The sequence below is a fragment of the Centruroides vittatus genome, unplaced genomic scaffold (genome assembly GCF_030686945.1).
Source record: "Centruroides vittatus isolate TY-2023 unplaced genomic scaffold, ASM3068694v2 contig_488, whole genome shotgun sequence".
Classification (NCBI taxonomy): domain Eukaryota; kingdom Metazoa; phylum Arthropoda; class Arachnida; order Scorpiones; family Buthidae; genus Centruroides; species Centruroides vittatus.
The window spans coordinates 1-23,903 of NW_027122276.1; the positions used below are offsets into that span (position 1 = coordinate 1).

Consider the following 23,903-nt stretch of genomic DNA (forward strand, 5'->3'; position numbering starts at 1 on the left):
AAGGCGCAGAGATCTGACGAAACCTGACGTCATCCTCTCCAGGCCCACTGGTGGCGACTGTAGGCGTTAGCGCCTCAGTACTCCCCCGCGAGTGTTAACGATAGTTCAGGTTGAAGCGTACCCGTCGTCCGGAGTGGGTTGTGACGGGTGGTTGGGTCGTCTCGAGGTCTGTTGGTGGTGGGGGTCCCTCTTCCGTGCTGGTTGGGACGGAAGTTGTAGGGTCGGCGACAAAGGCTGGTTTGAGGCGGTCGATAGTAACCGTCACCTCCTTGCTGTTGATGTTAATCGTGAACGTTTTGTCGGAGCGCTGGAGTACTTGGAACGGACCATCGTATGGGGGCTGTAGAGGTTTACGTATGGCATCGTGGCGTACGAAGACGGAACAGGTCTGTAGGTCGTGGAACACAAACGTTTGGTGGTTGCCGTGCTTGCGTGGTGAGACGGGGCGCAGTCGTCGTATCCTGCCCGGAGATCGGAGACGAAATCGGATGCGTCAACTGTGTTGTCGTTGTTGACAAAGAATTTTCCGGGCAAGCGCAGCGTTTGTTCGTAGACCAGCTCGGCTGCGGTTGCGTTGATATCGTCCTTGTACGCGGTCCGGACTCCCAAGAGCACGATGGGTAGGTCGTCTGTCCAGCGGTCAGAAGAGTGGCACCTGATCGCTGCTTTGAGTTGCCTGTGGAATCGCTCGATGATTCCGTTGGCGGCTGGGTGAAAGGCGGTGGTGCGGATTCTCGACGTACCTGTCAGCGCTGTGAGTGCTTTGAACAGGTGGGACTCAAATTGTCGTCCCTGATCGGTCGTTAGCCGCTGTGGAACGCCGAAACGAGCGATCCAGCCATCAAAAAGTGTTTTGGCTACGGCGGCAGCTGTGATCTCCGACATGGGAAATGCTTCCGGCCAACGGGAGAAACGGTCGATTGCCGTGAGGCAATATGTGAAGCCGTTGGATGGCGGGAGCGGTCCAACGATGTCAATGTGGACGTGGTCGAATTGCTGATTTGGCGGGGCGAATGATCCAGTCGGTGAGACGGTGTGCCGGGTGATCTTGTTCTTCTGGCACGCAATACAGCTACGCACGAACTTTTTGCAGTCACGCTCGATGTCGGGCCACACGAAGGACTTTTTAATGAGGCGGCATGTGGCTCTCACCCCGGGGTGTGACAACCCGTGCAGTGAGGCGATCGCCTGCTGTCGGAAGTCTTTGGTGACAAAGGGACGGGCGTTGAGCGTGGATGTGTCACAGTAGAGTTGTGCCGTGATGTTCGGAATGGTGATTTGTTTAAGCTGGAGACCTGTATTGGAACGGAGGAGCTGTCCCAGTTCGTCGTCGGACTCTTGGGCGGAGGCGAGTGCCCGGAAGTCGATCGCCTGTGTGATAGGCTCTATTCGAGACAAGGCATCTGCAGGGATGTTGTTTGTACCCTCGACGTGACGGATGTCCGTGGTGAATTGTGATATGAAGTCTAAATAGTGAAACTGTCGGGGTGATGCCCTTTCAGGTTTCTGTTTCAGGGCGAAGGTCAGCGGCTTGTGATCGGTGAATAGAGTAAACTGCCTTCCCTCCAGCATGTGTTTAAATTTCTTGATGGCAGAGTAGGCAGCGTACAGCTCCCGGTCGTATGCGGACAACTTTTTCTGTGGTTACGATAGTTTCTGGCTGAAAAATGCTAATGGCTGCCAGTGTCCGTCGATCCTCTGCTGTAGGGATGCCCCTACGGCGGTGGATGATGCATCAACTATTAGGGAGAGATGCGTGTTTCGTGACGGGTGGGCTAGGAGTGCGGCACTAGCAACGGCGTTCTTTACGTTGCGGAAAGCGCTGTCGGCATCGGAGGTCCACTCGAGGTGATCTTTCGGACTCGGGTTGCCCTGAAGCAGTTCGTTGAGTTCTGAAGTGATGAGAGCTGCATTGCGTATGAAGCGGCAATAGAAATTGACTAGTCCCAGGAATTGGCGTAGATCGCGGACGGTAGTTGGTCAAGAGAACTCGATAATTGCCTCAACTTTTTGCGGAAGTGGGCGGATTCCTTTTGGGTTGACCAGATACCCGAGGAATTGTACTTCTTGCTTTCCGAATACGCATTTTGATGTGTTGATTACAACACCGTAGTCACGAAGTTTGGTAAATAACTTGCATAGGTGCTGCAGATGTTCAGTTTCATTCCGGGACGCTATAAGTATGTCGTCGATGAAGACATAACAAAATTCGAGGTCACGAGTGACTTCGTCCATGAAGCGCTGGAATGTTTGCGCGGCATTACACAAACCAAAAGACATGAAGTTGATTTCGTATAGTCCAAACGTTGTGGTGACGGCTGTCTTAGGGATATCCTCTGGAGCTATAGGGATGTGGTGGAAAGCATGGACAAGGTCAACGGTTGAGAAGTACCCACAACCGTGAAGAGTGGATGCGAAGTCCTCTATGTGAGGGACAGGATAACGGTCGGGTACAGTTCGTGCGTTGAGTAGACGGTAGTCACCGCAGGGTCGCCACTGGTCGTTCTTCTTTGGGACGAGGTGTAATGGCGATGACCAGCTGCTGGTGGACGGTCGGCAGATCCTTTGAGCGAGCATGAATTCAAACGCGCGCTTAGCCAGAATGTATTTGTCCGGCGCAAGTCGCCGGGGTTTGCAGCACACTGGTTGTCCAGGCGTCGTGATAATATGATGGACGGTGGAGTGTCGGACGGGTGCGATGGTTGGAGATGGACGTGCTATCTCGGGAAACTCGCTCAGTAGTCGATGATAAGAAGAATTGCCAGCAATAGTTCGTACTGACGGTGAGGTGACGCTGAGGATATGTCCTTGGCTGACCAGTTTCGTTGTAGAGTCGATGAGACGTTTGCTGCTGTGAGGCTCTGGATAGGTCCGAACCACACTGAAATTCGCGTTAAAATCATTTATTTTTAGGAAAAAAATTATTTTTTTTAGAGGAAAAAAAATAGAAGTTAGAAATAGTTTTTCTTAAAGAAAACGACGCGAACTTTTAAACAATAGAACAATGGGGAAACGTAGATCGTCTATCTCCGAGTGGGAATCGAATTAAACTTCGATTTTGACCTCTCCCGCGCCTCCGAAAGGTTTCGAATTGTCACCAGGTGACGAGAAGAGACCAATCGGAAAGCGGAATCGGAGGAAAACAGATAAAACCTGAGAATTCAAGGACGCGAGGGCTTCTTCTCCCGAAAGTTCCAAGTGACGGATCTATTGTTGTGTGTGTGTCTGGTGCCCATCTTCGTCTCCGTCTCCCGACCTCGGATCGACATCTTTCCATCAACGGAAGTCGACCGCATCGTCCTGGAGTCGCGGAGTCGTCGAGGGAACTGGCCATTCGCGACCTAGGGACACTCCTTCAAAATGAGACTATATTCGAAAGGAGAGGAAGACCCAGAGGCTGCTGCCGACCTAGAACTTCCAAGATCGCGGAAATCTTGTAAGCTTCTTTCGTGTCAAATAAACGGTTTCTTGTAACCGTAGAGTCTGTCTCAGTGCCGATCGCCCACATACGACCCTTCGCGACCGCTCGACCTTCTTGACATAGTCGGCACTCTGTCGGCAAACTCACACTGCGAAGGTCTGGGAGAAGTCCATAATGGGATAAAAAATTGGCACCGATCAATGGTTGTGTGACGTCGGCTACGATGAATCGCCATGTAAAGTTTCGTCAAAGAGAGAAGTCTGGCGTGATTGTTACGTAGCCATATGTCTTGATTGCTGTGCCGTTCGCTGCAAAGAGTTGATAGTCTTCTGCACGGCGCTTTGGAAGGCGTGAAGATGGATAAACGGAGACATCGGTGCCAGTGTCAATTAAGAATGTGACTTTGGACGTACGATCCGTGATGAATAAGCGACGGCTTAAATTTTTGGAATCAGTCGCCGTCTCTACTGACTCCCGTTCTCGTTTCCCATCGAACAAGGTGATCGGCAGCGTCGGGCATTCGCGCCAAATTTTGCATGGTACCAGCAGACATTGTTCGAGAAGGTGTTAGGTGGGGACCGTCGACCGAGTCTTCCACGGCTCGAGGAACAGCGGTGAGGTGGAGAGCGGCCATATTGTTGTGACATCTCAGAGATTTGCACTTCGAGCGCGGCGATTCTGGGATCGACCGTGGCAGAGGCCGTAGACGTGGCGGAGATATTCGATGTCGAGGGGTACAATTTGCTAAGGCGGTCGGCGATCTTAGTGAGAGATTCAAGTGTGCCCTCGGATACGGTTAGTATCTTCTGTATATCGGTGGGAAAACGGGACAACCAAATTCTTCTGAGTAGGTCCTCCGTAACCGTGTGACCTGCGAGAGTTCTTAAGCGTCGAAGGAATTGCGATGGTGTGCGGTCGCCAAGCTCTTCGGTGCGTAGAAGCTTTTCGAGACGTTGGGCTTCGGACTGGGACATGCGGTCGATCAGTGCCCGTTTAATTGCTTTGTACTTGTCGGTATTCGGAGGAGTGGCCAAAATGTCCTGAACTTTGGTAGTCATACGTTCCGATAAACTCGCGACTACGTGGCTGTATTTTGTTTCGTTGTGGGATATATTAGCGAGGACGAATTGGCTCTCCAACTGGGCGAACCAAAGTGCTGGGTTCTTGGACCAAAATGATGGCGGCTTGACGGCTACGTGGCCGACCACGGGTTCGCTCATTTTGTCACATACCTGGTAAAATATTTGTTCTCCAAGCGAAATTGTGAATTCGATGAGTTTTAATGTCTGGCTCACCAATGTAGGCTTCGGTCATTTGCTACTACAATCCTTTGTCTAGTCGGAGGTAGCCAAGCTCTTGTCGAACACACCTGAACTGTCTCGTGGCAGGTCGAAAAAGGTGCGGAGATCTGACGAAACCTGACGTCATCCTCTCCAGGCCCACTGGTGGCGACTGTAGGCGTTAGCGCCTCAAGTCTGATAAGAAATAAAATTTGTGCAATTCATAAAAGAAATTAAAACAAAGTCACTCGCTGTCTAGACGTATTCAAACTGTGATACCGCAGACTAGAGATGATCCGTCTTATCATTACTTTTATTTTAATTTCACAAAAGTATTGGTCCGCGAGGTACTGGAATGAATAAAAAAGGTGTGTGAACATTGCTCTAACGTGTGTTGCATCTAAATCTAATCATTTTAAATTAAAATAATTAGGCTATATAAAACATATATGTTTATAAATTTATATTTATAAACATTTAATCCGAATTTTAAAGTAATTTGATTCTGTTCTCTTTTTAACAAGTTAAACTCAAAAAATAAATCGTCGTTGTCAAAAATCTTAACTCGTGAAGTTCGTTATAGAATGTCCCGGTGTTACGGAAGCGTAACTCGAGCAAAGTTCGTCAAATGTCCACGCGGGTTGCCTCCAAAAAGTAGTCACGTGTTAGCAATAAAGGATAATTCTGAACTCGTTTCTACATTCTGGCGGGAAGCTCGCTGTCGGACGCAACAACGTTTGTAATAGTAGTTTACGGTAGGAGGCAACGTGGCGCGTGCTCCATGGCTCAGATAGTTCCGCAGTTTTAGTGTCCATTATGTGGTTTTATGAATGAAAAATTACAAGTTGTGAAAGTGTACGTCAACATACAGAGTGTATATATATATACCCACACGGTGATGTAAGTGGTAAGTGTCGTCTCGAAAGTTTTTCGTAACTACTTTGAATGACATTGAAAGCCTTTTTTCCAATTTTGTCTCTAAAAACGCATATTTTAAAATTATAGATCCTGCTGTCACGATACTGTCGATACTACGGATGTCGCCATCTTTTTCTTTCTTTGTCTGTCGTTCATTCCCAATGTTTACAAACGATCGCTATTAACGAACGCACTCTACGACGTCTTTGCTCTATCACGTGATATAGCTGACCGGAAACGCATCGAAGCTGTAGTCATGTGAGTGATGATGTCGAGCGAGCTAGTCACGTGACTGGATGGCGTGAATCGAGGTCACGTGACATGAATTGTAAGCGTCCGCCGTCCAACGTGCTACTCTGCAATGTGAACAAGGTTAAGCAATGGCGGCTCCCACCATGCACAGTTGGTAAGTAATCCGATGAGTTTTCGCTTATAGCTCTTAATATATGCTTCGGCCCCAAAAATTTCTATGTGTTTAGGACACGTCTACTAGAGAGGTGTCTTAAGAGAGCAAAATTAGAAAAAAAACGCCCCATATAGTAAGGATAGACATTTACTCTGGTAATTATGATCTGAACGGGTTTCAAGTTCATTTTAAAGTCTCGTCATCATTTGAACGCCATCTTAAAACAGAAAACACTGCAATCTTACAATATTACCGCCGATATATATATTTAAACAATTGTTTATCACCACTTAAACAAATAATTTGATTGTTTCATCAATGAAGATAGAAACACCATGCAGAACAGTTAAATCAGTCAGGAATACACAAGCACTGGTGCCCGAGATTTACGGCAGCGCTTTCAAACATGGTGTCCAAATGATAAGAGGACTGTTTGAAAGAGGTAGCGCCATCTATTGTTATAAACTGCTTATATGTACAAAATCTTTCTGGGGACACTTCCAGAATGAACATTTTACAGCAGTCTCCTCTACTTCCATTTGTAAATTAGAAGTGTGCAAGTCTGCACTTAACATAGGCTGAGATAATGTCTTGTGTTTAACATTAGGTTCCAAGTAGACATGCAAAAGTATATTTAGTTTCCATTTGTTTGTTTTTGCAGATATGAAATGGAGAAGCAATTACAAGATGCTTTCGTCAATTTATCGCAAAGAGAACAAGAGTGGAAAGCTACAAGAAAAGAAATGTCCATAGAGTTCATCGCTGCCTTGAGCCAGGAATATAAACTGGCAAATGACATGAACACTGAAGGAGACCCTTTGTTGGACAAATTTCTGAGCCTCCAGGCAGACTTAAAAGAAACTTTGTACAATAAAATTGAGAGAGAAAGAAGTGTGTTACTTGAAAGATTGTGAGTATTGTTACTGTTTTGCGTATATTTAATACATTGATTCAAAAAGCAACCCACCGGTGGCTGAGCGAATGAAGCCACTTAATACTGATAGTCGATTGCAGTTTGTGCCTTGCCTATGGGTTGGCTGCATAGTTTCCAGGTTTTCTTTGTGTCTAGTATAAGGTGACCAGACGTCCCTTAATCGGGGTGTCTGGTCACCACGGGACTGTCCCAGCAAAATCAGGACAGTCCCGATTTTTAACAATTTGTGCCACGTCCCGTGGCATTTTAAAGTCCTGAGTTTTGGAAAGATTATGACACAATTGACAAAAACTTAAACTTATATCTTATGTTTAAGATTTGTAAAGATCATTTTGTATCACATGTATGAACGCCAAGGTGTGCATTAGCAGAAAAGTGAGAAGAGGTACAAATAATATTTTTTATAAATTAAACAAAAACCTTAAAACGTTATTGGTGTTTGTTGTGCAGTGCACATAATACATAATGCTATTCAAATAGCTGCCGACTTGTTGCCCGTAGATGTGGAAAATATTATTATTAAAATATATTCATATTTCTATATGTACACTGTGTGCATTGTTTGTCTTAAAGAAGTTTGTGAGACTAAAAAAGTTTAATATCGGAAAATACTTGGTTATAGTAAATGCGCTGGTTAGTAGTGATGCAACGAATATTCGGTTACTATTTGGTATTTAGCCAAATACCGAATGCTTAAAAAACAGGAGTAAGAAATAACAAAAATACAGTAAATTAATCATTTTGGTATTTAGATTTAATGTTATCGGGTTAGTGTTGTTTGTTTATATTTATTTATAACTTATATCTTGCACAAAATAAAAAAACAAAATAATATTAGTCACATGTATTCACAATTTATTATTACAAAGATCAGCACACGTACACACTTATTTGTTCGAGAATTGTCGCACATCTGGGGGTCTGACCCTTCCCATCCTTTTTAAGTGCTCATCTTTGCTCTTCCCTTTCTCTTTCCTCTATTGCTCTCGTCCACATATGCCTACGCATACATCATAATGTGCATGCACAATTCTTTCAATTTGTCACTTTTCCATCGTAGATTTCTCATTTTACAATCACGTGACTCATAGCCTGGTGATAACGGAGAAAAGAGACAGATAGAACATCGGTATAAGTCACAGTTATGATTTCACAGATTTGAGACAGCTTGGTAACCTGAATGGCCCCAGGCTTTTGCCCATGCAGGCTGACTTTCATTACAAGCATTTAGCTTTCCGAAGTCTATGAGAACAATTATTTTGGCATTGACTGCCGTGAATTTCGTGCCAATAAGCTGCCTCGGCTTGTTTGATTATGTTATCAACTCAGTTTCATATTTATTTTCACATTTTTATTTCGCAGTCCTTCTCTGTTCTTTTTCTGTTATTTACACGTGTAGGTCATTTCATTGTTATCCACATTTGATATCATCATTTATCACATACTGCCATGACGCTCTTGTCTGTCCGCTACAACTGTCAAGAATTAACATGATTGGAGAAGCGTAGTGACAGTGGGCCAATAGAGAGCAGGGTCCTTGCCATAATGCGGCTTGCGTGCCAATTTTCGTATGTGCGTTAATGAAGCCGAATAGTTTGGCCGAATATTCGGCTATTCAGCCATGCTCCTGGCTGAATATTCGGCATTCGGCCTGAGGCCGAATATACTATTTGTTGCAACACTACTGGTTAGTTCTTTTGCCAGCTGTTGAACGAATTTTGTAAATACCGTATTTACTCAAATATGGGATGAGGTGTGACTTTAAAGATTAAAATAACGAAAATTAGATTTATTAATACAATTCTAATTTTATTTTGTTTAATCACAAATAAAATATCAAATGCACATAAATGCACACATTGTCCCACAAAAATTACTGCCATTTTAAATTTTGTAAAATCAACAGCATAATTTGTTCATGTAAAGCTGGACAATCGGGAACCTTTTTTGTCGATTCTTAACAGTTGAATTCATTCTTCGTTGAATACACTTAAGAGTTTCTTCAAATTCTGATTTCCAAATAATCATGTTTTCATGTGGGAATGAATTAAAACCTATATTGGACTCCCATGTAATTTTGGAATTCAATTCAAAAGCTTTGCTTTTCCTATTCCTATTCCTCTTAACTCCTGACAATACACAAGAACTATTCAGATGACCCAGATAAAATGCTTCTGTTTTTAAACACCAGAAGGTGAGAATCCAGTAAAAAGTACAAATACACAGTTTACAAAAATTATACAAAAATGAAAACTATTCGCTCACACGTATAGGACAACCTAGGTTTTCGAAGCAGTGAAAAATGGATAAAACTCTTGTCTTATATGCGAGTAAATACTGTATTTGATCCTTTGAAATCCTACTTTCTATCACAGGATAAATATTTTAGAATTTTAGAAGAGTTTTTTGAAAGAGAATTTTCAAAAATTTGGCTAGAGTTTGTACACAATGAAGCAGCTCTTTTTTCAAAATGCTGTAAAATTTATTGAAGGTGACAAAATTTTGGTAATCAAAGTAGCAAACGAAATTTAAAATTTCAGTATCGAGTGGTTAGAAAATAATTTTCTTCCATTAACCATCTGTATTAGTATAAGTCAGTTAGAAGAGTGGACGGTACATCGCAATAATAATGAACATTTTCATTGGGTTATATTAAAACAAGAACTTAATTGAAAAGATGTGCAAAAATCATTCAAGCACATTAGTCAACATCTTTCAGATTTTAATTTTTTTAAAAAAATATCATTTTCAGAAATATTACAATCATTTAAAAAACCAATGGAGTCAGATTTTGTCATTGCTATAAACTAGTACACAAAATTAAATTCTCTTCCCTTTCAGACTTGGAGGATTAGTGACTGTTTAACTCCTAAAACATTTATAAAAAATGAAGTAGAATCAAAAATTAAAAGGTCAAAAAAACAAACCAGTTTCCAACAAAGAGAAATTCTTTACTGTAAACTTTTCCCTAAATGCATTTCACCAGATACTTTGGCCTCTTCAGTAGGCTTGATTACAAGTACACAATACAATTTAAATTTCCATCCACGACACATATCTATTATTAATTTTCATACCGCGATTACAACTTACATATGTCTGACAAGGTTTTCCCAGCATGCCACTGGCACTGCACCATTATTTAAATTTACTGAGTTACTTTGCATAACAATTGCAAAATGTTCTTTTAGTCTTCTTTTTACAATAGTTTTTCCCTGTACACAATTTTTATCTTACTAATAATTGTCAAATTGATATAAATATTACAATGTAGAAAAACTGGAGAAGTATTAACTTTTAATCATACAGCAGCCAGATGTTCAAATATTCTAACCTTTAATTTCTTTGTTTCTCCAATGTAAAAGCTTGGGATGCCACACATGCATTGTAATCTATAAACCACTCCTTTGTCCAATGGATTCCTTTTATTAGTATCTTCTATTTTCATCAGTTCCGATAACCTACTATTTTGTATTGGAGCTAATTTTATTAAGGTTTCATTGAAAATTTTATTATATTTTTCATATAAACCTTTTATGTATGAAAGGATACATACAATTTAATTTCTTGTTTTTCTTTTACTTGGTATCTATCTAATGTAAAATAATCATACCACTTCTTTAACAGATTTCTAGGATATCCATTCAAAATAAACTTCTTATGTAATATTTTGACTTCTTTCTCTCTCATTTCTGGTTTTGTTGTTCTAGAAAAAATCTGTTTTATCTTTATTAAATATATATTACATTTTTGGCCTACAGGACAATATGACTTATAATTGATGACCTTTTAGCATTACATGGTTTTTCCATATTTACAGTATTTGAGATGGTCTCTAAAACATATACAGTAATTGTTATGTCTAAATAGTTAATTTTATTATATTTTTCAGTCTCATGAGTAAATTTAATATATGAATTAATTTTGTTTGCTTGTTCTAATATTTGATTAGATGTTGTTATTGTACTGTTGTATATAATTAGTATATCATCGACATACCTTGCAAAGAATTCTATTCCTTTAAAACTGGATAAAGTTTCATCCATATCTAACATATAAATTTCAGCCAATAACACAATCCATAGAGATACCATCATTCTGACGATAATATTTTCCATTTACTGTAAAATTTTTATTGGACATAAAAATGTCTATTAAATATTTTTAAACTTTATACTTACATAAACTTTGTACTATCATTTCTTTATTAATTGAAGGGTACATTGGTACTATATCCAAACTCATCAATTTTATAATTTGGTAGGATCTCTCCTTTCTCTAACTTTGATATTAAGACATCTGCATTTTTTAATACTATATTCAGAAATTGGAACCTATAAAGACTTTTTTATTAAATATTTCTAAATTATATAACACTGTCAATTTAAAATCTATAATAGGCCAACATTTTTTTTTTGTTTATGTGTTTTAATTCTAATACAGTGGAACCTCAATATACGACCTTAATCTGTTCCTGACGTTTGGACTTGTACCAAATAGGACATATACCAAACCAACCTTTCCCATAAAAAGTAATGTAAAAATGATTAATCCATTCTCATGTAAAAAAAACCCCTCTTGATATGGTATATTAATGGAGTTGTAAAATAATTTAAACACTGAGCACATTAATAAAAAAATAAATTTTATTATAGATTTTTAAAGTTATTACAGTATAGTGTATTATATTATTTAAATCATTAAATCAAAATCAAATCAAACTCTTCTTAATACTAAAAATCTGTTTAGAAATTGATTGAACCCCTTTTGCAATGTTAGCAGATTTAATAATGTCTTTGTTTTTCACGATTGTCAATATCATCGTTCTTGGAATACGGTGTGCAACAGTTAAATCTCGACACGCATGCCACCTTCATATTTCTCAACAATCTCTTTTTTCAGTTCCATTGTGATTCTAGTCATTTTTTTAGTTTTTTGTTTCTTTTCATTTGCCTTTTTGCAATTCATGATTAATAAAAACAATAAAATTTTACTTACAAATTAAAATCAGAAGAAATTTAACAAAGTTATAAACCGTGGCACCGCGAACATCTAGTCTGGTCTAGTACACCGATAGTGCTACTTGTTCATAGATGGCGCATATAATTGAATTAAGTCATATACCAAACAAAATTTGTTTTGTCCAAACAGGACGCATTTTGAATTGGACGTATTCTAAAGTAGACGTATGCCGAGGTTCCACTGTATTCAATTTTGGTATTCTTATATTTGTCGCAGAGAGTATTTCTTTATTTTCAAATGTTGAAATGGTACCTTTATTTAACAGTTTTTTTAATTTTTTAGTTAACATTTGTTGTGTTTCATTTGTCAGATCCTGTTCTAATTCGTCGAAATTTCCTTGGGTTATAATTTCTTGGTTTTTCCTTTCCAAGTCTTGTAAAGTCATTGTTACAATTTGATGTGATTTATCAGCTTTCACTAAACAAATATTAAATTTTTTAAAAACTTTTTTATTCTATTATATTTACTAACATATGTTTTAGCTTTATGATCCATGATATAACCTTTCTCTGTACTTAGTTTCTTTAAATCTTCAGCAATCTTATTCTCCTATCTTCTTTTTTAAATTCTCTTCTAACCATTGCATATTCTATATATGGTACTGTATCTATTGTTTTATTAAAGAAAGGTAAATTCATACTAATATCACATGACAAAAACCACACATAATCTTCTGGTATTTTTATTATAGTCAGTTAAGAACCAAATTTCTTTGCCATTCAATTTTTTTCATTTTCTAATGGATAATTAAATAATTTCTCATTTTTATTTTCAAATACTTTATGTTAGTTACAAATTTTAAATTATCTTTATTGACTAGTTTTTTCCTTAGTTATATTTTTAAAAATATAAAAGAAATAATCATTTTACCCTTCTTTCTAATTACTGATTTTAATATTAATCTTTCTATTTTCCATATTTCTTTTCTTCTAATATCGTTTCTGATTGGTTTTCTTGGCCAAAGTGTTCTTGGAGTGGTTTCTTCTTGCAAATGGCACTTAAAAAATTGTATATCTTTAATAAGTCTCTCTTTCTGTAATCTTCTCAACCTTCCCTCCAAATCCATCTTTCTTAAAAATATATATAATTTAAAAATGATTTTAATTTTTGATCTTTTTAAAGAATAGAATACGAAACTGTTCTTTTGACAACATGGACAATAGGCCTGCATCCTGTTTCCTATAAGAATAAAAATCACATCGCAACAGGAAGCTCCAGGAAAATGAAACCGGATGAATTATATGGTAAACGACTAAGGCAAGGTAATTTTGCTACATGGAATGTACAAGGGACAAGAGATAGTTAAAGAAATAAAAAGAATGAAAATTGACTTTGTGATCTTAACGGAAACAAAAAAGAAAGAGTCAGGAATGGAAGAACTGGAAGACTATGTACATATTACTCTGGTGTGCCAAAAGAAGAAAAAGCAAAATGTGGTGTATCCATGATAATAAAAAAGAAATTTAAGAGAAATATTACCAACTTTGAAACAATAGATGAAAGAATGATGAAAGTTAACCTAAATATTTTTGGAAGATGAATTACTATCATTGGAATTTATGCACTAAATGAGGATGAAACCCATGAAGGTAAAGATTTGGTCTACAACAAGATGCAAGAGGTGATAGATGAAACTGGAGAGACAAGAGGAATAATGTTATTGGGTGATGTCAATGCAAGAACAGGATCATTGAGAAATAACAAAATTATTGCACATAATGGAGAAAATGTAACAAATGACAATGGAAGAAGACTAATAGACTATTGTAATTCAAATCACTTTAAAGTCAATAATGGGTTTTTAAACATAAAGATATTCATAAATAAACTTGGACTCAACATATTAGACAATGGATATCAATCATGGACTGTGTTTTAATTTCGAAGCAAAGAACCCAAATTAAAATTTTAGACGTAAGAGCACAGAGATTACCTGTGGCTCAGACCACTATCTAGTAAGAGCAAAAATCATTATTCCTTACAGAAGAGTAATACAGACACAGAAAGAAGAAAGAACAAAAATGGAACTAATCAAAAATCTTAAATTTAATCTCAAAAGCTTAGCAGAAGAAATTACGAGAAGACTGTTTCAGGCAAGATTAGATCAAAAATTGAAAGAAAAAGAATATGATAACACTATAGAGTTATACGAAAATATAAAAACAGCACTACATGAAGTAGCAAATGAAGCTCTAGGACAAATCAAAGAATATGAAAAAACTTTTAAAAAATTCTGGTGGGACAAACAGGTAGAAAAACATGATACAACAAAAAAAAAGTAACTTACTTAAAATGGATGATGAACATTAAAAAAGAGGAGGATAGAATAAGATATAAAGAACTTGGAAAATCAGCCAAAAAAATAATTTTGGAAAAGAAAAGATTAGGTTGAATTGGGATAGAAATTGTAGAGAAATAGAAACATACATAGGAGGAAGAAAATGCACTGAAGCATAGAAATTCCTAAAAAATATTAGAAGTGAAAGTAATAGTAATAAAGGACAGTTTATCTCATTTAAACAATGGGAAGATTATAAAAATTTATTAATTAACAGAAGATAGAATTGAATTTATGATAGAAGTTATATGCATAGGAAAGGATATATCAATTCATTTAAAGACAAAACAGATTAAACAAGCATGTAAGAAGTTGAAGAATAACAGAGCAAGCAGTCCTGGAGGAATATCGGCAGAATTGATAAAAAATGGAACAGAAAAATTATTTAGAATGACAACAAAATTATTTGAAAGGTGTCTTAATGGAGAAGACATTCCAAAAGAATGGAAAATTGGCTTTTTGACATTATCTATAAAAAAGGAGATAAACAAAAATGTGGGAACTATCGAGGAATTACAGTAACAGTAACATTTAACAGATTATATGGACGAATAATAAGATCTAATCGAAAAAGAATATCAAACAAATGAAAAAGAAAAGCAGAGTGGATTCAGACAAGATCATCATGTATGGACAATATTTTCTGTATAAAACATATTATGGAAAACAGATTAGCAATAGGACAGGAAACTCATTTGTTGTTTATAGACTTAATGAAGGCGTATGATAATGTCCCAACATCAAAAATATGGGAGACATTAAGAGATAAATATTAATAACACATTTATTAAAGCAGTTAAAAAATTATATGGAGAATCCATAATGAAAATAAAAATTGGAAAAAAATATCAGAAGGATGTATGGTATCAAAAGGACTAAGACAGGGATGTTGTATCTCACCAACTTCATTTAAAATCTACGTAGGAGGAGTATTGAAAATGTGGAAAAGGAAATGTAATATGGGAATAGATATTAATGGTAAACCAATGTTTACATTGCAATTTGCAGATGATCAGGTGATAATAGCAGAAGATAAGGATGATCTAGAATACATGACAAAAAAAATAAAAGAAGAATATTTTAAAGGAGGTTTATATATAAATATGAGTAAAACAAAATATTTATGCTTAGGAGGGGCTAAAACAGACATGGAACTGGAAGGAGAAGAAAAGATTGAGGGATGTGAACATTACAATTATCTTGGAATACAAATTCAACAAGATGGAAGGGATACATTAGAAATTAATACAAGATTAGCACAAAGTAAGAAAGCAGTTAAAAAGATTAAATGGAATATGGTGGAGTGAAGAAATAACTAGATCAAGGGAAAAAAAAGAATATATAATGCTATTGTTAAAAGCATTGTTATACAGGGTGGAGGCATGGAGAATGACTGGGGAAGAGAAAAGTAACAACGGTTGAAATGGATGCATTGAGAAAATTGTGCAGAATCTCAAAAAGAGAAAGAATAACAAATGAGAGAATCAAAGACCTAATGGGATTGAAGGAGATGGTTTTGGAAGAAATAAGGAGGAAAACAACTTATTTGATTTGGACATGTGAAAAGAATGAGTGATGATGTGAGGCTCTGGATAGGTCCGAACCTCACTGAAATTCGCGTTAAAATCATTTATTTTTAGAAAAAAATTATTTTTTTTAGAGGAAAAAAAAATAGAAGTTAGAAATAGTTTTTCTTAAAGAAAACGACGCGAACTTTTAAACAATAGAACAATGGGGAAACGTAGATCGTCTATCTCCGAGTGGGAATCGAATTAAACTTCGATTTTGACCTCTCCCGCGCCCCCGAAAGGTTTCGAATTGTCACCAGGTGACGAGAAGAGACCAATCGGAAAGCGGAATCGGAGGAAAACAGATAAAACCTGAGAATTCAAGGACGCGAGGGCTTCTTCTCCCGAAAGTTCCAAGTGACGGATCTATTGTTGTGTGTGTGTCTGGTGCCCATCTTCGTCTCCGTCTCCCGACCTCGGATCGACATCTTTCCATCAACGGAAGTCGACCGCATCGTCCTGGAGTCGCGGAGTCGTCGAGGGAACTGGCCATTCGCGACCAGGGACACTCCTTCAAAATGAGACTATATTCGAAAGGAGAGGAAGACCCAGAGGCTGCTGCCGACCTAGAACTTCCAAGATCGCGGAAATCTTGTAAGCTTCTTTCGTGTCAAATAAACGGTTTCTTGTAACCGTAGAGTCTGTCTCAGTACCGATCGCCCACATACGACCCTTCGCGACCGCTCGACCCTCTTGACATAGTCGGCACCCTGTCGGCAAACTCACAATGAGAGACTTCTGAAAATGTCAATGGAATACATTCCACAAAAAAAAAAAGAGTGGAAGACCCAGAAAAACTTTGTATGATGGAGTAAAGTGAGCATGTAGTGAAAATGGGATTAAAGAGGAATGGTGTTTGGATAGAAAGAGATGGAGAGGGTTTCTGGAGATTGGAAGGCGACATCAGATGCCATAAATCGAATATGGATGAGTATAGATTTTAATCAGTAATAATTATTTAAAAAAATTATATTGATAAGGAAAATGTTAAATCTTGGACATCAGCAAAAATCTCAACACACAATATTTCTAACCATTTGTTCTATCATTTTGAAACAAATTATGTTCCATACAATAATGCATTAAAAATTATGGAATGCATGCTGTCCTTACCAGGAACTAATGCCATGACTGAATGCATTTTTTCTACCGTAAATTAAGTGTGGACGTCTGATAAATCACAATTAAATGTTGAGACTTTGAAAGCCATATTATGTGTGAAATATAATTTAACACGTTTGTGCGAAAAATTTCACGACATTTTAAACCACAGCAATCTACTAAAAAAAAATTCACTCGACTGAGAAATATGCAAAAGAATAAAGAGTTTTTAAAGATTTATAATAGTATATATATTTGTAATTTATAATGGTATATATATTATATTTGTAAATTTTACATATGTTGAAATTTAAAAAATATAATACAATACAATTTTTGTTGCTCTAGAACAGTTTTTTTCAACAAGACAACCACTTCTCCCCGTCAGTTTTGTCCTGCTTCATCAATGTTAAAATCTGGTCACCTTAGTCTAGTACCTAACTACAGGCCAGTTTCCCATAGAATGTCCTCCAGGGAAGCACTCCTCCTTGGCAGATCACACATGTGGTTGCAACAGTAATATTGTGCAAGTGCTGTTTTACTGTTGAAGTCAAACTGCACTTTCCCAATCAAACAACATTCAAATACACAAAGTGGGATTTGAATTTACAATCTAGAAAACAAGGATTAATGCCTTTCTATATAAGAAAATTGAGATAATCCAGTAAGAAATTGAAATGGAAATTAGATAATCTATTATTTTTGTACAGGGAACATTCTTTAGTGTCTGCATGTAGTAGGTTGGCAAATTTTGCATTAATATAAAGTTTTTTGTATGTTCTATAGAAAAGTTACATGACACTTGGGTGGAAATAAACAAACAAAAACAGAAAATAGACAAAAGTATGAGAAGGATGGCAAGGGATCCACCGGCATGTCACAGAATGCAGGTGAGGCCTTCTTTCTTTGAAATGCAAGAGATGTACGAATACTTTTGCAATTCTGCATGGAATGAGTATCCTTTTGTATTCTCAGATTTGTAGTTTTTAAAAATATTTCCACACGCATGCACAGCAAACAGCGGCATTAAAAATTTGCTAACTTGTAGCTAGATCCACTAGCAGCAATCTGCTAGTGGATCTAGCTACAAATTTCTGTTAGCCATTTTTCTCTTGTGACATGTTGTCATTGCATCTGCAGATCATCTTGTAAGCAAATGGCTTGATAAATTAGTTTGTTTTTTTTTTTTTAAGACAACAATGTTGAAATTTCTAGAATATCAATGTGTTACTTAATAGTTTCTTAGATATTGCTGTGTAAAATTTCTATTGATGAGCAATTGGAACAAGATGGCAGATGACTCCTTTATGAAAAACTGGGAGAAATTTACATCTTTCAAAAGAGATGGTAAGTAGTGTCCTTGAACTCATATAAAATATGTACTTTGTTTCATGTAATCATTTAACTGTGAATATAATGCAAATTTCTTGCAACAATGACCATATTAATTGCCTCAATTTTTTTCTCGGGAATTCTAGCAAAATTGCAAGAGTATCTCAAAGGTGAGACGGAAGAAGAAAATGTGCCAAGTTGACGTCAAAATGAATAATTTCTGTTTAGAATAAAAATGTAATTTGTTATAGTTTGGTTTTGGAACAACTTAACCCATTTAATGGACCAATTGTGTAAATAAAATTATTGCAGCTATCATTAAAATAAGTTTTATCAATTATACTACAGGGTGGACTAAGTCTCTTAATGTTTGAAAAGCCCTCTGCTTCTGCGTGGGTGCTGATATCGGGGCAGGGGAGGTACCAGATGTGAGAATGGCCAATAGGGATTTAGTGTCATGGGGTCATTCACCGAAGCACAACATGTGCTTTGTGTTTGCGAGTACTATCAAAACAACAATTCTGCGACTGAAGCTAGATGCTAATTTTATTCTCATTACAATATACAGAACGCAAATCAAGCTTCAACAATTCAAACAATTAAGAATTGGGTGTGGAAGTTCAAGATGACGGGTTCAACATTAACGCAGTCACAATTTGGCCAACCCAGGACATCAAGAGAGCCAGAAAACAGAGCGTGTATGAGCGTCTGTTTGAGAGCAACCTCGCCTGTCCACTCAAAAGCAGTCTAGTGTCTTAAATGTGCCCAGAACATCTTTAAATCGCATTCTATGCAAGGACCTACATTTACACCCGTACAAAATTCAACATCAATCCCATACAAATTTTATATGGATTGAAGCCTAGTGACCATGCTAAGAGACTGCAGTTTGCTGACGAAATGCTGGAGAGTTTTCTGAACTTTAATATCATCTTTTTCTTAGATGAGGCTCACTTCCATTTGAATGGTAACATTAACAGACAAAATTGCAAATACTGGGGTGACAAAAACCCGCAATTGAAGCACCAAAAATTCTTACACTCACCAAAAGTGATTGTATGGGTGACATTATCAGCAAAACAAATCATTGGTCCATACTTTTATGAAGATCAAAGAAACCGTCCCATCACTGTCAATACAGAGCAATACATTATGATGCTACAGAATTTTTTCACACCAGTGTTACAGGACTTCTCAGGCTTCAACGAAAGAAGCTGGTTTCAACAAGATGGGGCAACATGTCACACCTCCAATGACTATAACAGCACTTCATGAAATTTTTGGCCAAAAACTGATATCCAAAAGAGGTGACATTAACTGGCCACACCACAGCCTGGATTTGTCCCCAATAGACTTTTTCCTTTGGGGATATCTTAAAAGTAAAGTTTACATCAGCAACCCAGACACTATTGAAGAATTAAAAGAAAACATGCAATGAAATGCAAAACATTCACCAACCCCTTGGGTGGTCATAGAAAATTTCTGGTCCAGATTACAGGAGTATAAAAATAAACAAGGCTCACACTTATGTGATGTTATATTCAAAAAATAAAACCCTAATTTGTATACTTTAAAATACAATAAACAGTTGTTAATTAACACAATGTGTACTTTTTATGACCATTTGAAATGTTAAAGGACTTTTGATCCACCCTGTACATAAAAGATACAACACTGCTAAAAGTTTAGATGCACATTGGTGTTGAAACCTATCATTCTAACACTTTGGACTTTGTTCAAAGTTCACTTCTTATAGTAAGAGTCAAATTTGTTTTAAAAATGAAAAATTGTCAATGCATATGAAGATTTTATTCTAGCATCTTGGCTGTCAAGCATTGACACATTTGGATTCAATAAAATATAAAACTGCCAGTAATAAGTGGATTGTTTTCAAACTGCAAGTAACAGAAATGTACAAGTATATAATGTTCATAAAGGAAAGACATGATAACTTGTATTGTGATATACAGAGGCAGACTAGAAGTGTCTGGTGAAGTTCGAGCAATGACCACCACAGCAACAGTATTAACAATGGGTAAGATTGTGGGTGTTGTTGTGATGCAGTAGGTACAAATTTTGATGGAATAGTAGCAATTGTAAAGAAATTGGTAAATGCATAATTGTTACAACTGGAAAATTTCTTCCATATTTTCATACTTGCACTAATGGAAGCAAAAACCTAATTCATTGTTTACAAACACGTCAAATGGCATGAGCTTTTATTAAACTATGTAGAGAACTTTGTTTTGTCACCTATCATTTGAAATACAGTTGGATGGTTTCAATCAATGTGATGACTCAATTCTAGTGTGTATCCCCCCCTTATTACAATGATCTACAATGCAGAAAATGTATGTTTACTTTAAAAATTCAGTCTATGTTGAATCTGGTTTAAGAATGAATTGATGTGCATTACCAAAATTACTTTAAGACTATAGTTGTTTCTATAGCTTCTTATATTCATAAGGCCAGGAACACACATGCGTAAAATTGTTTGGCAGAAAACTGAATCAGAAATCAGCTTTCAGTTCAGTTTCTGTTTTACGCTTTTATGCCAGAACACACCGTACGTAAAAATTCTGGCCGAATAGGAAACACCGCTGCCACTAACAGAGCTAATTTTATAAATTTTTTCTTCTCATATATCTATCCCTTTGTACCTTCCATTTTTTCTCCACTTCCTCTGCTATAATATAGAAAATTTAAATTAATAGACTTATATTCCGAATTCAAATAAAGAATGTGGGATCTAAATACTAGGCCCATATATCGATTCTACTAGACTTACCTGTTTGAAATTTTTCACCTATAGCCATCCATAAACGTTGTTTAAATACAGTGTCTTTATACATGATACTGATGTCGAACGGATTCGATAAACCCCTGTATTTCATTTATTTTTCGTTTTTTCAAGACCGTCGCAATTATAGGGTTAACCCTCATTGCCGCTATTGTTAGAATAAAAACCACGTGTCTACTTTGACGTCACAGAAAAGACTTCTCTTTATTGGAGGAATTTTGGCATAAAAAGTAGAGACATGCTCTACTCTGTTTTCAGTTCTGTTTCAGCCAAAATTTCAGAAAAATTTCTATGCTTTCTGTTTTATGCTAGATTTTACGCCGAATTTTACGCATGTGTGTTCCTGGTCTTAATAATAGTTCCCTTTGCGTCTGAAGGGCTCTCAATTCTCTTCCAGAGGTGTGTATGAAAAGCAATCAGAATACATCTCCAAATTATAGAAAAAAGTGGTCTAGAAGTCAGGTAACCAATGAAAATGCTAAATTGCTGTCGTCTTCAAACACTTATGTAATTGGCATCTATTACAAAGAAACATTCTAAAGTTGGTGTGTGGTTTATTTTCACTAGTGTGTCTGGAGCATGCAAAACATGGTTAACTATCTTTTGGGCTACCATGTCTATTAATGATTTACTTTATATATTTACCATTATTCTTATCAAAATTTATGTAAAATATCTTAAGCCTGAAATAAACAATAAACAAATAATTTACCAAAGAAATCAATTACCCAACATATATGGCTGATTGTTGGTTACAATTGACATAAGAGAGTAAGTTAATTTTGGTTTTTTTTAAATTTTGTTAAAATATATGTATTATTTTGTATAATGAAACTCATCTACCTCCTTTTTTTGTAGTCTAAGGACTGAAGAGGGGTCACTAAGAACCGAAATGCATTTCCTTTAATAAAATACAGTGGAACCTCGCTTAACGAGCATAATTCGTTCCCAGAGTCTTACTCGTAATGCGAAACAATTTTCCCCTTAGAAATTAATGTAAAATACGATAATGCGTTCCATGCCGAAAAAATGCTCAAATGTTTTATGTATAACGTTTATTTTAAAAAAATTGTACAATATACACTGTTAAGGAGTGTGAATCATCATCATTTCTTCTAGTGCGGAATGAACCATCCTGGAATGAGAATTCGATTTGCAGAAACAAAAAAGAAAAAAAATCACAGCTAATATGTTTGATAAACACTCCAAACGATATGCCAAATTCTTGGGTTATGTAAATGCTATAATTGAAAATTAGAAATAAATTAATTTGACTAGAGGTAGGCAGTTGTTTCCATCTCGTATTAAATTTAATAATTATAAATAGTTAATTTTTAATTTAGACATTTCTAAAATTTAATTTAGAATCGGTCATTAAATTTAATGACCCAAGAATTTGGCATATCGTTTGGCGTGTTTATTATACAACGGGCTATAGTTGATGTTTATAAGTACTGTACAGTAGAGCATCGATTATGGGTTCGGTCAGGCCCGCAATGGGGCGACCGGGTAGTGAGGGACGGGGCCTGACATCAGGTCAGACCATCTCCAAAAAATTTTCGAATCTGGACGGGGATTTTTCGACCCGTCCGGATTCGATTCCGAATTCCCCAGAGCGGTAGGCTGCTATCTTAACCGCCTGGCCATCCGGCCGTTAAGGCTTTTAGATAGTGACGAATGCATTTAATTTCCAACGTTTTTCAAACGTCGATGATGATTGTTTGAACGGCAATTGGTAATTGATTCTTGACATTATTTGTAACAGGTATTACCGATGCTTATTTTTTATTTTTCACTCTCCGCCCTGTGACCATTAAGAGGGTTCTTTTTCAAGTCAATCTTGGATTCGGCCAGACTCAAAATGGTGACGATCGAGTTGTGAGGAATAGACCATCCAAAAAAAATTCTTTACTCAGATTCAATCCCGGGTTCCCAGAGCGTTACCCGCCTTCGCCTCTGTCGTCCAGCCGTCGACTTAAGATTAATAGAATTGCCATTAATATTACAATCTCAATTATGTTCGAGTTTATTTCAACAAAGCGAGAATCTATTTTTTTTTTTTAAATTCTAAAATAGAAAAACTTCTTTTAAAATATTACTATTTTAAAAGAGTTTTTTTCTGGTTTCAACAATTTGTATAAATCTTGTTCAAGTAATCCAATTGTAGAAAAGATTTTAAAGAAATAAACTCGAATTGAAATTATAATATTAATTATAATAAAAAAATCCCCGCGAGAAATATTAGAATTATCCTTAATTAGTCTACTCAAGGACAACATCCATAAGGGTGTTTTTTAAACTCTTTCCGCCCCGTTGGCGCTAAGAGGGCCTCTTTTTATCAAGCCCATTATGGATTCGGCCAGGCCCACAATGGGGCGGCCGGGGGTGAGAGACGGACATATCCGAACGCACCCGCCGAAAACTGCCTGAAGATTTTTCGGATCGAATCCTGACGGGTCCCCCGGGATGCAGAGGTCCTTGTAAATAAAGTATTATTGTAGGTCCCCAGGATACGATCCCGGTTCCCCAGAGCGGTAGGCTGCCACTTTGACCGCTCGGCCATCCGGCTGTTTGCATCCATGGGAAGAGACGGTAGGTTAATCTACCGACTATGTCCATGGGATATAGTAAATTGTAACTTTAATTCTTATTAAAAAATTTACTAAACAAAATTTCTTTATGATTTTAATTTATACATCGAAACGATTTTAGAATTGTAGATCATAATGTAGAAATTTTATTTTATGTGCACGAAAATTTATTTAATAATAATTAACTTTGCC

At 36.9% G+C, this 23,903-nt stretch overlaps 1 protein-coding gene and 1 long non-coding RNA gene across 3 annotated transcripts; one reads left to right on the forward strand and one right to left on the reverse strand.

Annotated features, from left to right (window-relative positions):
- Positions 1-1,644: 1,644 nt before the first annotated feature.
- On the reverse strand, positions 1,645-4,641 carry LOC136978098 (uncharacterized). The gene is made up of 3 exons (XM_067273751.1): positions 3,965-4,641; positions 2,397-2,881; positions 1,645-1,907 (listed from the first exon to the last, which is right to left on the reverse strand). Exons 1-3 carry the CDS (start codon positions 4,639-4,641, stop codon positions 1,645-1,647), a joined length of 1,425 nt encoding a protein of 474 aa, XP_067129852.1.
- A 1,849-nt stretch (positions 4,642-6,490) lies between these two features.
- Positions 6,491-18,660, forward strand: LOC136978101 (uncharacterized). Of its 2 annotated transcripts, XR_010881169.1 has the most exons (4): positions 6,491-6,935; positions 17,775-17,943; positions 18,235-18,344; positions 18,467-18,660. It is a non-coding gene; the product is annotated as an uncharacterized lncRNA (long non-coding RNA). The 2 variants fall into 2 exon arrangements; XR_010881168.1 differs by lacking the exon at positions 6,491-6,935 and having other exon boundaries at positions 17,474-17,943.
- The last annotated feature ends 5,243 nt before the right edge of the window (positions 18,661-23,903 follow it).